Source organism: Chionomys nivalis, chromosome 13 (assembly GCF_950005125.1).
Source record: "Chionomys nivalis chromosome 13, mChiNiv1.1, whole genome shotgun sequence".
Classification (NCBI taxonomy): Eukaryota; Metazoa; Chordata; class Mammalia; order Rodentia; family Cricetidae; genus Chionomys; species Chionomys nivalis.
The window spans coordinates 35,849,824-35,867,889 of NC_080098.1; the positions used below are offsets into that span (position 1 = coordinate 35,849,824).

At 40.7% G+C, this 18,066-nt stretch overlaps 1 protein-coding gene across 6 annotated transcripts in view; it reads right to left on the bottom strand.

The window, feature by feature from the left end:
* Positions 1 to 17,776, bottom strand: part of Hecw1 (HECT, C2 and WW domain containing E3 ubiquitin protein ligase 1) — a 247,825-nt gene extending 230,049 nt beyond the window's left edge. For 5 of the 6 annotated variants that reach the window (XM_057787420.1, XM_057787418.1, XM_057787419.1 and 2 more), the window contains exon 1: positions 17,434 to 17,776. In XM_057787420.1, coding sequence (XP_057643403.1) covers positions 17,434 to 17,463 — 30 coding nt within the window. In that variant the 5' untranslated portion in view covers positions 17,464 to 17,776. Of the gene's footprint in view, positions 1 to 16,035; positions 16,419 to 17,433 lie in introns of those variants that run through there. The other variant, XM_057787417.1, reaches the window with a different exon arrangement.
* Positions 17,777 to 18,066: the final 290 nt, after the last annotated feature.

Below are 18,066 nucleotides of genomic sequence, written 5' to 3' on the forward strand. Positions count from 1 at the left end.
AGCTGATGTCATGTTGAAGGAAGCAGGTAGAAATTCTTCAGCAGACAGAACTAAAGTGCTGTGTGTAAGGAGAGAAGATGGAACTGCAACTTACATGTAGAGGAAAAGGACCCAAGGGCAAGACCAGAAACACTTCAGGGTTTCTTGAGGCTGACCTGGCAGAAATGAAGATGTTCTAACAAGTCTTGTGTGTTTCTCAATCTGATTTGTCAGACTGTTGAAACACCGAATGCCAAAGAAATGTGAACTTCTCCAGGACTCCCAGGCTGGGAGAAGGAAAAGTTCCCAGCCAGGAAGACAACTACTCTCAGAGAGATTTGACTCATTTTTGACATCCTGTCTAAACTCCTTCCAGAATGACACTGCAGCCCAGACAATGAAATGTCAATGCTGGGCATGACCACGCCTCACCTGGGACTGCTAAGATGAGCACATCCTTAGCTCTCTATTTCAACTTTGATTTCATTTCAGGACCCTGATTTGAGGGGTTTGTTGGCTATCTTTGTCACTCTTCTCAATGTGGTCACATTGAATAAATCTCCCTTTTCTGTGCTCCATTATTGATTTGGATCCTTTCGTTGACTTATTGAGGACTGGGGAAGTCAGACCTTATTGGGGCACAGATTGTGAGCACAACCTCAGTATCATTCTGACATTAACTTTTAAACCTTGAACAAAGAATGACACCAAAGGACAAAGAATGAAGATGGGAAGGCAGGAAAGTATATTTCTGAAACTGTTTTTTCTCTGTGTGGAGGCTGCCTAACTCTAATATTTTTACTTGAACACCAAGTTTTCAGAAAGAGAAGAATTAGACTATAAATGCCAGAAATAGCTATAAATTTGGTTTCAAACATAAACTTGAGATGGTAAGATATTTTTTACATGAAAAACCTTGTAGTCTCAGTGGGTTCAGTATTAAAACAAGAAAATTTTGGGCTGGAGGACATCACTCAACTGTAATGTTCCTGTTGGGATTGGAAATGTAGAACCATATTTTGAAGATCAATGGAGAAAACGTCTTAGCTTCCTTATGGGTACATTGGATAGCAAACCTCTGATGTGCTCAGTGGATATCACCACAGAACCTTCATCTAGCAATGGATGGAGAAAGAGACAGAGACCCACACTGGAGCACCGGACTGAGCTCCCAAGGTCCTAATGAGGAGCAGAAGGAGGGATAACATGAGCAAGGAAGTCAGGACCGCGAGGGGTGCACCCACCCACTGAGACAGTGGGGCTGATCTATTGGGAGCTCACCAAGGCCAGCTGGACTGTGACTGAAAAAGCATGGGACAAAACCGGACTCTCTGAACATGGCGGACAATGAGAGCTGATGAGAGGCCAAGGACAATGGCACGGGGTTTTGATCCTACTTCATGTTCTGGCTTTGTGGGAGCCTAGACAGTTTGGATGTTCACCTTCCCAGACCTGGATGGAGGGGGGAGGACCTTGGACTTTCCACAGGGTAGGGAACCTTGACTGCTCTTCGGACTGGAGAGGGAGGAGAAGAGGAGTGGGTTGAGGGGGAGAGGTGCGGGAGGAGGGGGAGGGAAATGGGAGGCAGGGAGGAAGCAGAAATTTTTTTTTCAAAAATAAATAAATAAATAACAATATAATATATATATATATATAAAGCGTTTGTCACTCCCACACAGAAAGAGCTGCCTCTTTTCCCCAACTCTCCTTCCCAGTGGCCTCTTACCAAATCTGGTGGGAGTTGCAAGAGCCTCTTAATCCCAAGTCAGCCTGGAAGGAGTACCAGATAATGGTGTTCTCTGCTCTGAGATTGGAATCAGCCTCTCTTGGGAATGGAAGATATAGTAGTCCTGCTAGTCGGTCACTCTCTCATTACCAGTTGCAAAAGCTCACGTCCCAGTGATCACAGAACCACATACAACCTCGTGAAGATTCCTATTTAAAGTGAACCTTATTAAATATATGTTTATTTTCTGTTACTGTGATAAAACACCATGACCAAGTTAAGGCAACTAATAAAAGAAAGAGTTTAAATGGGCTTGTAGTCCCAGAGAGTTAGAACCTGTGATGGCAGAGTGAAGACATGGTAGCACTGGCTGGAGCAGCAGCTGAGTGTTCACATCTCAGTCCATAAACAGAAAGCAGAAAGCACACAGGGAAATGCATGAGTCTTTTGAAACCTCAAAGTCCACTCTCAGGGACACACCTTTTCTAACAAGGCCACACCTCTTAGCCCTTCCCAAACAGTTCCACCAACTGGGGACTAAGTATTCAAATGGATGAGTCATGGGGCTCATTCTCATTCAAAACACCACACTAGATAAATACCCAAAGACTGATGGCTGCTATAGAAAGCTCACCCTATTCCCTAATCAATATCACGGTCCTCTAGTTCCAGCAAAGGCCACAGGAATCTAGAACTAAAGAAATAGTAGCTCTGGTCACCTGGACAACATCAGTTTGGTTTTACTGAAAGAACAGTAACAGTCAAAAAAGAGTACAAATACAAGGATTCAGAAAAATGCAGTTTGAAAATGGTCTACTAGCAAATAGTCCTTTTAAATCTTATAAATTATACTTAGTTGTGTATCTTGAATAAAATATCATAAGTACAAAGCCAGACTTTTAAAAAATAAAGTGAAAATAAACTCAGAGATATAAGATAAAAAGCTTAGAACACAAAGCAAAAATGGATAAAAAGACAATTGTTGTATACAAATACTTTATATTTTTGTTATCTGAGAAGGCTTTTGAGGTACCACGAAAAATTGCAGTGTTTGCTTAGACAAGAGAATTAATTCTTTTTCTTTCACTTCTAAGACAGATCTGAGCCAATATGGCAACCTTCAGAATCCAGACTATATATGTTAGCCCTTGGTCCATCATCTTTAGTGTTTGACTGTTTTCCTCAGACTACAAATGGCTCCTAACATTCTATTCTTCACAGTAAGATTCTATATCTAATATGGCGGAAGAGTAAGCTACTACAGCTTGCCAGATGAGTCATCTCCCTTACAGAGCTCCTTCAGAAGCACCACCTACTGATTCCCAAATATATCTCTTAAGATTTAGTCTGTCATATGACTATATCTACTTGACAGGAAGACTGGGAAACAATACTTTTAAGATGAAAATATTTCTAAGTTCCAGCAGGGTTTTTAATTAGGGGAAGTAGGGAAAGAAAGGGAAAGATGCAAAAAAAAATTCCTGGCAAATACAATAAGGATACAGAACTGTCACACTTAGCATGTTAGGGAAGTGTTTTCCTGTGGTGAAAAGGATTTCAAAGGGAGTATTCACATCCAGATAAGGGGAATAACAGCAACAAAAATCTAGATAGCTCAGTATATTATTCAAAATCTTTAAAAAAATCTTAAAATTATTCAAGTAACAAGAAACAGATAATGTAAATTTAGGCTGTCCTTAGGCTAATCCATGGTCAGCAAAGGAAAACTAATGAATATGCAATCTCTTGGGGGAAAAAACTGTGCCACAAAATAACAATTGCAGTCAAAATATTATTTGTGAAAAAGAAAAATATCGCTTATCTGTTGAATAATCACTATTTAAAGTCTTTGTAGAAACAGACCCTTTCCCAGGTCTTTGTGTATTTGTGTAGTATTTGTCTAAAGATACATGTACATATGCATGCATATGATTCTTATTTTGATTTGTGATCCAGGAATCCCTTGGTCAAATTTATCTTTTGAAACAGTAATGACATTTATTATATACATCAAAAAGTATAATCTATAATATATACACACACACACACACACATACATACATAGTAATATTCTTCCTCTGTTGGGAAAAAGAATATAAAAGTTTAGATTTCACTATTTTCCCCAAAGATGTCATATCATGATCTAAAGATATGCTTTTAACAAAGAGACATTTTAGTTCATTGAACAAAATGATGGAAAATATTTGCAAAGTTCCTTTGAGAAATAGTGCTATAGTGATGAAAATAACACCTGTCATTGAACATGGGTTAGTTCAACAGGTGCCTAACTAGAAGTGTCAAATGGGTGCAATAGTGGCATACGTGTTATGGGAGTAACCAACCACTTTCTGCTTGCATTTAAAGCCCACTTCATGAGATGGAACTCATACCCAATACTGTTAAAGTAGCTAAGATCCCGAGACCAGATTGGTTGTGGGTCTAGGGTAAACCTATCATTGTTATTCTGTTAAATGAATGTAACAGCAAAATGACTCCTAATAACATATTCCTATACCCACAGATCTGGGACTCGCTGTGCCTACATGAGAGAAGCTTCTTTTTGACTATATCAGAATTAATGCGGAGATCCACAAACTAGACAATGTGCTGACAGTGACAGACTATGCTTTGGTGTCTCAGTCCTAAATGAGATTTTGCCAAAACACACCCCTCATGATTCAGGGGTCTATGTGGAAGAAAAAATGGAAGAATTATAGAAGCCAGATGGCTGGCTCCATGGAAATAGTGTCTTCCAGAGACAACAGGTCTGATGAACATGTGAATGCACAATATTGTGACAGCATATGCAAGACCTGCACAGGTTCAAGTTATATAGGATCCCAGCACTGAAGGAGGGGAGTTGATATGGTCTCCATCTCTAGTCATGAAGCTAATCACAGTTGATGCCCACTGGCAAAGGGAAACCCAGTTTTTTTTCAATGGAGTCTCCTGGATATATCAATCACCCTTCAGGACAATTTACATTGCCTTTGTCAACATAAAAGGAGTTCAGTGGAATTTTGGGTGACTTTTTGTTTCAATTTGCTTTGTTTTAGGATTTCTTTGTGTTATTGGTCTTTGGTTTGTTTTTCTTGGAGGTTTTGTATTTTTAAAAAAGAAAATGGGAGAAAGAATATAAAGTTGGGTGGCTAAGGAGTTGGGGAGAACCTGGGAGTAATTGGTGTATGGGGAAACATGATCAAAATATACTGTATGAAGTTTTTTTCAAAACAAAAATTTCTATCTTGCTATTGACTCTTGTTGTTTTTTTGATGTTTTAATTTTTTGAGAATTCATTACAATGTATTTTTTATATTATTTTCCCATGCCCCAGCCCCTCCCATACTTTTCCCTTGACCATTGTTATTAACCATTGTTATTGACCATAAAATCTCCTGCTGAAATTGGAACTAGTTGAATTTGATGTCAACTGATTCTGATCTTACAGCCTGAAAGAAGCAGAGACCAGACAAGTCGCCTAGAAGAAACAAAGGCCAGCAGAGCCCACTAGAAAGGGCATAGCCAGCCTATTGAGTTGCCTTCAGGCTGTGCAGTTTGCCCCAGGATTTTCAGCTTTTGAAAACTATTACCCATGTGGTGGTGGACTTTGATGATGCTGCTGCTCCTATGTTCCTGTAAGTAACCCCAATAAAACACATTAGTTCACCAAGTTAGAATTTGTTGTATCTGTATTTAGGTCTGTTGTAGGCACCTTTTCTGATCTGCGTAGACATGTGTTGAATCTCCCAGAAAAAAGTCTTACTGCACAATAGATAGTCTATGGCTATTGGTGGGAGCATTGTCAGCTCAAGTGTGATAACTTTATTTAAACTACATATGTGTATACATAGATTATATACATTATATGTGATTTTAGATAAATTAATATGATTCCTTATGGATTTTCAGACATCCTTTGCGTTTTGTCCCCTACTCCCTCCATCTCTTCTGATTGGCTCTGTTTTCCCCATTTCTCCCTTCAATACAGAGGTGAGCAAAGAGTAGCTATACAGAGAACTAAAGAAAGCTCTGTATAAACTGGATTAAGCACCTCTCCAAGCCCCTGAAGTTCTATAGGTTAATCACCCTTTGCAACACAGCTTAATCAGGCTTTCGTAGACATAGCTTTGCCCTGATGGTTCTCATTCCCAGTTCCAGAACCAACCACATCTTGTGTTCTCTCTCTGTGTGTGTGTATGGATGGACACATAGTATTTTCAAATAGTGTAAGATAATGTCTAATGTATTTAGGAAGACTCATTCCTAGACTCTGTTATAAATAAGGCTTAGTAGTAGGGAAAACAGCAGTCTCCAGGAGAAACTAACTGGTAAAGTCATTAAGGAAAAAGCTTCTGGATTATATCAAAACCATTAGCATAATGATCCAGGTCTTACTTGTTTTATTTTCTCATTTATTCTATCTGGTATAGCATTTATATGCGACATACAATAGAATTATTATACTTAAAATAATCATGAAGACTGTTTAGTCTGAAGGTAACAGATGAAAGAACCATGCATTTTTAAAAAAAACCAAAATTTGCATATTTTAATAAAAAACTAGATTACATTTTCCCCTGTAGTTACAATTATTTATGCCATATGAACAATCTTATTTATATTTAGAATTTTTAAATAAATCAATTAACTTTTAAACTTAGTTTTTATTTTGTCTATTTGGACCTTATAGTTACAATCTGAGGTGAAGTATCTAGCTATAAATCTGGGGAAGATTTGTAGTATCTTTAATACTTAAATTATTGTAACTCTTACCTATGGATACTGGTTTGATCTGTTTTATTATATTTGTATTATACCAGGCTTATTTTGTAATGGTAAGTGGAAAGTTACATTATAGAACAAATTAGATAACATATAGTATTTTTTAAAACTCTTTTTTAACAGATTTTCTTTTCTTTTCTTTTTTTTTTTTTGTGGCAGGATGAAGAGACAGGATTGTCTTTTTAATGAACCAAATTGTAATAACAGTGATAGAAGCAAAAAATTAGACTGGTTAAAAATCAGAATCTAAATCCTTGTAGGCATAACTGAATCTTTTTTTTTTTATTTGAATGGTTGGAAATTGAGGTGGAACCCAGAAGAAGTCATTGTAATATTGTCCATTTCCTTTGATTAGAAATATATAGACATTAATTGTATGAGTCCCATTTAAACGTACAATAGGACACCTTAGGGATCAATTTAATCAAGAAACAGGGCTGAAGGTATTAGCTGTCTTGACTGTTACTGTTAGTAGGGACTTAAGTCTCTGTATAATTTGGATAAGAAGATTCTAACAAATCTTTGGATATCTCTGTGAAGGATAAACCAAGTTAAAGTTACTTTGTTTGTTACATATAAGTGTGCTATAAAGCCATTTACCGTGCTGTGTTAGTTGTCTCTTCATAGTAATCAAAATGGTTGTACTTAGTTTATATATGTGTACGTATGTGTATATATTTTAATAGAAATATAATATAGCGTATATGCTTTTAATAGAAAATTTTTTTTCAGTTATAAGAAATTGAATCTAAAAAATATAGGTACCTCAATATGGAGTTTCTTTTGGCAGATTTGTCAATTTAAAAACTAAGTTTTAAATTGAGTTATCTAAAGTAGGATAAAATGTTTGACATTATTTTTACCTTACTTTTTCTGAGTCACCTGTTTACCTTTGTAATAAGTATGCAAATCATTTAACAAGTGTCATACCTAAACTATTCTATCTTTATTTTTAAACTAAATATACAGAGATGGATAATTGTGCCAATTATAATATTATAATGTAAGATTTTAAGATTATCTGTAATTTAAAAATTACCTTGTAAGCCTTGAAGCAGGTTTTTAAAAAATGATCATTGGGAAAAATGTTTAGAGATGTATCTTACATAGGTTTGGCTAAGAAACAAACCCTGAAAAGTTTGTTCATTCATTTGTTTGTTTTCATAGAGTCAATAGTGATAAAATATCTTTTAAATGCACATATATATGCACACACACACATACACACACACACATACAAAGCACATTTAAAAGCACAGAGATAAAACAACCACTTAGTCATTGGAACAAAGAGTTTATTGTTTCAAAGGAGGGCAATTATCCAAGAGAAAAATTGCACCATGGAGCAGGAATAATTATCTCCTCAAGTTAATTTAAATTCTCAAGTAATACAAACCATGTTATAGCATCAGAATTGGGACAAGAAGCAGAACTGTACTCCAATAATTGGAATACTGGACAGGTGGTCACCCTTAGTGTCTATTGGGGCACTTGGAGTTGGACTATTTTCCTTGAAATTTTAATTTTATAAGGAGACAAAGAAAATTGGGCCAATTTAATAGCTTTAGTTTCTATGAGCGCTTACATACGTACAAGTAAATCTGGTACCAAGTTAAGGATATAAAACAAATACATGTATACAGTGCATACATATATAATCAATCACAAATATATATACTTTCAGAAGCCAAGATTTTTTAATGTTATTAATTTGAGGAATTATTTTTATCTTCTGTAATCCTCATTGTGAAAAAATAATGTAATACAAAGATCTTTAGTAAACATATATATTCATTATTTTATACGTAGTCTCACTTTAATAAAAACTTTACATTTAACATTTTAATATTAAGAAAATTTGGAAAAGGAACTATATGATTTTTATGTTACCTCTGGTGATTACTCAATTGTGAAATAAATTATTGGCATATTTCCTCTTTTTGAAAGAAAATCTTTAAAATTCTATGTATATAACTTTAAGTTTACTAGCTTAATAAAATATTTATCTTCTGACTCTAATGAGTATTGTTTTATATTAACAGTAAATACTTTGAGACTTATGAAACAATTGATAGACCCAAAGGTATTTCATAAAGTTTTAACATGTTCTGAGTGCCCAACTTATGAAGTGGCATATATTGCTCAGGCCTTTTAATACACTACCAAAATACTCACGTTTTTAAATATACACATGTGTATTTTAATTAGCACACAATTAAAACGAGTTAAAAGAAACTGATATGATCACAGTTTTTAAAAGTTTCTTTTGACGCAGACAACACATCATAACCGTTATCACAGACACACATGACACAGTTACATGCAATCTAGGTGTACCTAGTTTGGAAAGAGGACAGTTTATTCATTTTAAGTTGTTTTATTATTTTATGTATATAGGTGCTTTGTTTGCACTTATGCCTGTACATAAATGGAATGCCCACAGGGGCCAGAATAGGGCATCAAATCCCCTGAAACTAGAGTTAACAGCTGCTTTTGAGCCACTAAGTGGGTGCTGGGAACTAAACTCGGGTCCTGTGGAAGACCCACCAAGGCCCTTAGCCCCTGAGTCATCTTTCCAGGTTCTGTCTTTAAAAAAAAAAAAAATCTCCCATAAAATGAAAACAGAGTTTAAATTTATCTATTTTGACCTTGAAAGTTACAGAAGTCAGTTTGTTCTTCAGCACATTATAGGGAAAGCAGCAGCAGGGCTTCCTTGTCTATGCCTTCTTTTTACAGAACGCAGAGGAGACAGGCAGGAAAGCAAAGAGGCAGAGAACATAAAGACCTCCCCATTTCTCCAAACACTTGTGAGTTGAAAGTTTGTAACTGTCACACAGAAAACTGCCTGGGGTACCAGATGGTAGTTTCTCTCTAAACACTTCCTCCTTTCTGGAAACCTTGTTCGCCACTGCTCCCCTCCCTCCATCTGCTTTCCCCCATTTCTCCTGAATATAAAGTTTGCAAGCCTCTAAGTATTGACTAGGGATCAGGCTTATGTGCTTCTTTGACTATTGACACTCTTGCCATTCATTCCCCATCCACCGGTTCTTGGGTTTACCCATTCATAAAATCATGAATGTGCTCAAAGACAAGGGTTGTGAAAACTTATGTGTTTCCAGACAAGTAATAAGGTTCCTTCTGATCCAGGAGCAGGAGGCCTGTTGGAATTCCCCGTGAGGCCTTGCACAGACAGCTCTGTTGGATTTGAGGAACCAGTGCCTCTGACCTTCTGTTACTTTATGATTAGGCTCTTAGCAATTCCCCAAGCTAAAGTGTGCAGTCAGCAAAAGAAGTCACCAAAAAGCCGGGCGGTGGTGGCGCATGCCTTTAATCCCAGCACTCGGGAGGCAGAGGCAGGCGGATCTCTGTGAGTTCGAGGTCAGCCTGGTCTACAAGAGCTAGTTCCAGGACAGGAACCAAAAAAAACTACGGAGAAACCCTGTCTCGAAAAATCAAAAAAAAAAAAAAAAAAAAGAGGAAGAAGTCACCAAAAAAGAAAAAAGCGCAGAATTGGGTACTTGAAGAGTTTGGGAGACAAAGGGAGAATGTAGCAAATCACTCCAAAAGAAAGAAAATCAAACCAAAACAAACCAGAAACCAAAATACCTTCAAAGGCTTAAAATGGAACAAAAGCTGACAAGCTAGTCAGACTTCAGAATGCCTTTGGAGATTTGAAAGCTAGCAAACAAACAAACAACAAAAAAAGCATACCAAATGTCTAAACCAAAATGCTTCTAAAGTAAACAAATAAAAGAGATACCTTACAGTTTGAAAGCTAACCTAAATAAGAAAGGCATCTATCAAATAGATAGATGCCTCAAATCTTCAAATTACCAGCTCAGAATAAACAAATGGACCATCAACCAATCCAAGGCAGGTTTAAGAAAGCTCTGGAGAGAAATCACCAACAATCCGCCTGAGGAAATAACTCCAAGTGCCTTGGACTGAATAGGTCACTGTCAGTGCCTTGTCTCTACTCAGGTACACCTATTGTGTGAAGTGGATTGTCACCCCAGAGTCCCACACTGGGTACAATAACTGTTTGTGCCAAAATGCAGCTCTCGCCTCACATAGAGTAAGAGTTTAATTTGGAGCTAAATGTGAGTGACCATTGTCAAGGAACTCATATTTGGGTTACCCCCAATTTCTTTTCCAACATGAAATAGTTTCATCAAGTTTTTATAGTGACAGGACAAAAAAAGTCGTAAATCAAGACATTTTTCAAATACATTGGTGGAAACATCAGAGAGGAAGGTTATAGCCAAGAGGAAGAACCCCAGCTGTAGATCTCAGATGCTATCTGACAACAGTCTTGGCCCTTTGATTGATGGAAAACAGGCCTCTGTTAAGTGACTACATCCCAAAAGATTTTTATCTGTTAGTCGCTGGATATTAACTCTGGTTCCATCTGGTAGTCACAGGATGTCAGGGACAACACAGAGGTAGGCAAGGCATGGCTGTTTAGTGGGCTGATGGGGAACCTCCTTCAGCCAATGGCCTTTTGGAGGCTGAACCAGTTTGGGGCATGACTTTTGGGTACCCAGAGAAAACCGTTGGCCTGCCCAGCTCTACTTTCTCTTCTTCCCACGCTCTACACCTTGAGGTTGAACCCCCATTACTGTTCTGTGAGTTTTCCCCTTTAATAAAGAAAAAAACTTAGAATACTCTTCTCTGAGTCACCTTGGGATTATTTGACTCGTGTCCCCCCCACCCTCTTCATGCGTTCAGCTTCAGTGGGCTAGAGTTTCCAAGGTAAATTTGAATCAGGCTCTGGACCTGAAACATTCCACCTTCTCCACATCATTGAAGTACTAATCAGTCAACCAGCCTTTATGGACTCAGTTTCTTTCTAGAAGGTCTTGTTCACCGGGGTAAAAGGAAATCTGAATATAGTAAAGCATAATGGAAGTCCTGTGGAGGATAGTAACCCGCTGATCGCATGCTGCGGTGACTTCGTGCTGTGTTTTCCTTTTTGGTTCTGAGACATGTTTTCATGTAGTCCAGGTTGGCCTGGAAGTCCCTATGTAGCCCAGGCTGACTTTTAATCTTCCAGTTCTACCTCCCACCTCCTGCTGTGGATTATTATTTTAACTCCGTAAAGGTGTTTGCTTGGTTATGCTGTGTTTGTTTAATTCTGTAAAGAAGTGTTGCTGTTTCAGCTTGCCTGCCTGCTGAATGGACAATAACTAGAGGAATATGCAGGACTGGCGAGAAGAGAGAAGAGAAGAGAGGAGAGAATGGGGGAGAAAGAGAGGGGAGTGCCTGGGGCCAGTCAACTGCCAGCCTGCTAGACACAGAACAAGTGAAAGCAGGACACACAGAATGAAAGAAAGGTGAAGAGCACCAGGAAAAATGCAGATGAAGAGAAACAAATTAAGAACTAGAGGGACAAGCACAAGATAAGGCCAAACAATCATAACTGATACCAAGTCTCTGTGCTATGATCTGAGATCTGGTCGGTGGCTCAAAAGAGAGTCTGCTGCAGCCTCCAGTACTAAGATTGTGGGTTTTTGTGTCACGGCTCCTGGCTTATGCAATGTTGAGCTGGAACCCAGGGCCTCCTGCTAGGATCATCCTAAGCAAGCACTGTCAATCCAGCTCTAGCATCCTTCCACATCCTGATGTCATGTCCCAAGGCCTTCTGGGAAGGAAGATGATGAGTTCAGCAACTGATTGGTTTCATCTACCCGAAGCATGGTGTTCTGTTTCATTTCTCCATCTTTTTTTTACTGTTTAATCTGTATCTATATCCCTTTCGATAAAGTATGTGACAAAGATTTCTGTTTCTTAAACTTCTCTGACTTAAACCCCAAAGAGAAAAACAGTCAACGTTCTTACAACTTAAACAGGTGTTAAGGACAAAGTGATTGAATTATAATCCCTGGTCATAGAAGTAAATTTTGGTCCTTTTTTTCCCTTTCACACACATGATATTTCCCTGACATCTGTGCAATACAAATATATCTAGAAAGTGTGAAATGAAAAATCTGTTCCACTAAATACATAAAAGAGACCCCAAATGAAGCCTCCATGATGGTGTTCATCATCATGGGCACAGATGGTGTCCTCCTCTGGCTCACTCCTCCCTCCCCTCCCTGCAGGCTTAAGTTTCATCCACTGTATTCATCCAAAAATATCACATGCGAATAGATAACACCAGCAGAGCCCATCTGCACACTATATTTTTATTTTTCTGTCCTTCGTGTGCATCCAGCTTTAGGTGGATAAATCAAGGAAAGTATGCTTTCTGGTCCCACAATGCTCAGATTGAATACATATTGTTGCCATAGGAATTCAGTGACCTGGAAGTCAAGAGGTCATTAAGGCATTTTATCAATAACCATGGCTCTATCATCCTCTTACACTGATCATTTGTCATTTTCCCCTCCAGTGCCTATGCTATAGCCACTTACTAATAGCCCCATGGATGTGCATTATGGAACAGTATCTATAAAATCATCAATATGCTGTTCTGTTTTCTAAAATATCTAAAAGTGGCTTTAAGACACGCATGCCTGGAATTTACACATCAGGTGGAGTTGAAAGCCTGTGGAAACACAGGAATGCTACCACATCCTTGAAGACTCCAACAGTCTTTCCTCTGTGCACACAGCAGCCTAGTCTAGAAAAGCAATGCTTACAAGTAAACCTCATAGAACAGAAGTGAGCAAGGCAAGTAGGAAGTCATGGGACTCTGACTCACCACTTGGTGTAGCCCGTTCCTGGGTGGTACTGTTAACACTGATGCATGTTTTCAAGATGGGGGAAATTAGAGAAACAGAAAAGGGAAAGTGGTGGGTGAATCTCGGGAAACACTTGACCACAGATCACTCAGAAAACACCCTTGATGGTGACGAAAGCTGAGGCTTGACTGTCAGATCCTGAAATTCTAAACATTCCCAAACTGCACATCTTTTCAACGCCGCACTCTAGGAACAACAAACACCAGGGATCTCCTTTCTCTAACACAATGCATTTAATTTTAAAATTAGAAAAGAATTACTATGAGTATCCACAGAGAATAGGATTAACAGAAAGCTCAATAAGATTACTGGAAAATTTGCATTGCACCCAAGTGTCCTTAAGTTACTGTACACATAAATAAGACACATACATTTAAAATAATAATTGGATTATCGGTTACTTTTCACTCTCCAATTTGTTCAGTGGAGTAAAACAAATATAAACTAACAGAATCATGGTCTCAAAGTGACCTGTAGCATTGTCTGGTTAAACTTCCTACTTTTAAAGAAGAAAGTAAGTCACAGAGGGAACAAGTGACTTGAAAGAAGCTACTCAGAGATGCAGTGCAGGAAGGACTGGGCGTCTTGGCTTCTTAAGGTGGTCTGCCCTGGTAGAAAGAAGAGGGGAGCCTCAATGTCTAAACGTCACACCTGTCCATTCCAGAATCTGCCTGTAAGAAGCTCTAAGGAAGCTGGCCCAGGAAATAAGTTTGCTTCTAACTGCTAGGTCATTTCAGAAATACAGTATATGATGGTTAAATGTGATTTGCACAAATATGGGTCAGGCCTTTTCCTAGACACATCAGGCATCCTTGCGAGCACTCAAGTAGACTCTACACTTGAGGAAGAAGAAGCAGCAATTCCTGGTTCTGCTTATGTACAAGTTAGAGGACAGAGAACTTGGGCCAAGCAGTTTTCTTTCAAAGCTGAGACAGAACAAAAGCAGTGGCCAGATAAATTTTTATCAAAACAGACAAATACGGATCATTCAAGTAAAAGCATGAAATAACTCAACCCTACAGCATTTTAATGTTCTCTCCTCATAGTTTTGCATGTTTTCTTGAGACGAGTAAAGCCTCCCTGGGAGGCATCTGCCGAAAGGCCTGGATTTGAGTCCTTGCTTACCATTTCCATTAAGCATCTTACATAACCTCTCCGATTCTTCCAACTGACTCATGAAGCAGAAAATACCCACCTACCTCCTGCCTATACCATTACAGAGCATCTCCATGACCTGAAATCCATTCAGTAAACATTGCTCACTACAGATCATGGACCAGGCAAAGCGCGAGGTGCTGCAGAGATGAGTGGTGAGCTGACAGTGCCCTTGTTCCGAAGAAGCTCAGAGGAACATGTAAGCCAGGAGGCTGTGGTACCTTGACAGCTCAGATACCCGCAGCAAGATCAGTGCTAACTCAGCTGTGTGGATGAAATGGCTACAGGCAAACGGTCAACTATGCCTGGCAGGTACCGTTCTTCCTGGGTGCTATTTTGATTGTAAGTCTTAAGGAAATTAGTGCTCAAATGTGGTATTCTGTGGAGTTAAGTCAATGGTTGAATGCCTTACCGTGTCTAAGTTTTCATAGGGACTGACACAAATGCAAACACTTTATTTGCCTGTTTAGAACTGTCATTGCCTCACCCTTTATCAAAACAGCAGCAAATGTTGGCATGTATTATGAACAATACCAAGTCCTACCAGGGAAAGTAAACCCGATGCTATTACCAATTACTGCGCAGGACAAAACACGTGTCTACACTCTTTCATTAGAAACAAGCCAACAGAAATCAGTGGTTGGAAAGTTAATTCTCAGTTATCAAACATGAGGTTGTGATGCACGATTAAATCTTAAAGTGAGAGAACGTGTTACACAACATACTCAACGTTCTTCACTGTTCCCCAGCTCCCCTCCCCTGTGAAACCTCTTTCTCTAGTGCACCAAAATGGCTCTGTTTTAACTCATTAGTTAATTTAATTCATGGAAAAAGTGCAGACATTGGAGTTCAATTTTTAAGGTGTAAAAATAAGGTTTGTAACAAACCCATAAGCTGTTCCTCACTACAAGTTTGCTCCCGTTGTTTGGGCTATAACTATTTGTCTTTCCTAACTGGGTAACTTTCTTGTCCCCTTGATCACTTATCAAAGAATGCTGGAACTAGAGGGAAGTGTAGAATTAACTGGACAAACTCACTTTACACTTACGGAATGAAACTAAGAGTTTTCTTCTAATGATTACATTTTCCCTTTAAGCATTTCTTCATTAATCATCCTATCTAAACCATGGGCGGCAGAGCATCAATAGGCTCACCTCTGTAAGCCAAAGTGTGAAAGGGATGAGCTGAATGATGCTATATCCACAAATAACAGCCGCTGCAGACCTTCTGCCTGATCTTCCGCATGGTAAGCTGTTCCGGCTCAGGATGTGGCCTCCTGAACCACGTCAATAATGTCACAATCTGAATAAATTTAGGCAATTGTCTTAATGAAAACCCATCCCCCACAAGAAGAGACTGCACTGGACTGGGATCCTGGTGTGGGTCTGTCAGAACGTGGCTTATTAAAGGAAATACTCCAGACCTCAACTTGCCTGTTGGTCTAGGAATTAAAATAGTTCTTCATTTCACCAATGACACATTCGAGAGGAGGTAGCAAGCACGGGACTCAGGCAACAGGGGATTCTGCCACAACCTACAAACACACGCACACACACACACACATTCATATTAGGATAGGCATGTAGACTGTAATCCCTTCTTAGTGGAAAACACATTTTCAAAATGAATCCCCAAGCTAGAGTGAATTACCGTGATAGCCACAGCCGGAGGGAGTCCCACTTTGGAGAAATGCAGATCTGGCCACCTGCTTGAGAAGCCTTGGAACACCACACCACCGGGGTCTTTTAAAAGGTGGCTTTTTCAGGTAGGGTACCTACCCTCCTAAATCGCCTTTTTAAATTCCAGGGAAAAAAAGAAGCCACCCCTTATCTTTGAACTATGCTCTTCTTCGTATATCCACTTCTGCTGAATACAGCATAGTTATCTTTTCAAAGAAAGAAGGAAAACAAGGGAGACTCGCACCACTGCAGATCCCATAAGAAGTAGCCCCAAACTACAACGTCAAAAAATATCTTCAGCAACTAGGAAAAATCCCCGCAGGCTATCTGCTGTTAGTTCAATGCAGACTGAGGCTAGCTGTGCCCGGAACCACAGCAAGCTGGGGCATCTCTGCAGCCTGTGTCCCTGCCAGCTCTCCCCCCACCCCCATGCGCTGAATTTGGCAGAGAAGTTACCCTGCCCAGCCTCTGTGCACAAGATGAGCAGACCACACATCTACGCTCCCCAAATTAGTTCAGAGCCTGGGAAATTGAGGCTTGGGACTGTCAGAAAGCCCCGAGAGGGAGGATGGAGGGCTACTTTGAGCTCTAGGATTTTGCTGCATTGTCACGGCCTGGTAAACTATGGAGAATGTGTCGGATCTCCAGCCAAAAAAAAAAAAAAAAAAATGGACCGGATGCGGTTTTCCCAGCGCCCCTGCCTACCCCCCACCCCCGCCCCTCTTCCCGCCTATGTGCAGGTAGCAGTAGGGTGGGCGAAATGACCAGCTGCTCTTGCTGAAACTCAGGTGGCAGGCCCAGCTGAGAGGCACAGCCAGCCAGGGATAGGGAGTCGCCTGGGGAACACCCACACCGCGCATCTTCCCAGCCAGTCACCACCCAGGGGACTGCACCTGGCCACCGGCTGCAGGAGCCCTTGAGTAAGCACAAGAGAGTTCGAGCGGAGACCACGGGATACAATTGTCTAAAAGCCCATCCCAAGCGTTGGTTCATAAGGAGTGGGTGTGGGCTGGGAAAGGGGATTACGTAGGTCTCTCCGCCCCCTCCCCTGGCATCTCCTAGCCACTGGGAGGGCGCCCAGGGGCGGAGGAGGCGCTGCGAACCCGTTTGGGGGCTTCTTTGTTTCTCTCCGGGGCCCTCAGGAGGGCCCGCTCAGCCTGCTGTACCCAAGCTTTGGGATGCCATCCCAGCCTGGGCGGCGACCCACCCCAAGCCAACAATTGAACCTCGCGGGAGTAAGGAGAGGGTGGGTAGAAGGGTGGATCCTAGCTGTAGGAGGGAGGGCACTGCAGGGGCTTCACGGGGGTAAGGAAGCCGCCCGAGAAAGGGGGAAGGGGAAGCGGGTGGTTTGAGCGTAGTGTCTGCTTACCTTGGCAGCCTCCGACTGGACACAGATCATGCTCCGGTCAGCATGCGGGTTAGAACTGGGGGTCGCACGTGGCTTGCATAGGTGCCAAGCATTGGGGACCTGGTTTGCGAGTCCTGGGCGATCAGCGTCTTTCGGCTTGCTCTGCCTGCCTGGAATCCAGAGCCGGTAGCTGTCAGAGCCTCCGCCAAGGCTGGAGCAGCTCGCGGCTGGTAAACCTGTGCGAACCAGGATGGGGGGTGGGGGTCCTTCTGGGTCAGAGGCGTACGGTGTTGCGACTCAAGCAAGGACTCCCGGTGCGTGGCAACGCAGCACACTTTATTGCTTTAGTCTCCCTTCTGCATCCCCTCCCTTCCTGCCTGCTGCTCTGTGGGAACCAGACTTCAGAACCAACCAGGAGCCAGGCTTGTTCTCTGTAGCTCTGCTCCGCCCTGGAGCTTCACGCACCTCCTCCTCGCCCCCATAGTAAATATAAATTGATTCTTGTTACCACCGGCTCCATCCTTCCAACACCCAGCTCGTGTGTGGAGCTTACCCTGCTCCAGCCGCGGCTCATCAATCCCTTTGTGCGTATGCAAATGGTGTGTTCTGAAACTGTGCAGTACAAACCTAGGTAGGTACACCGTGACAGGTGTT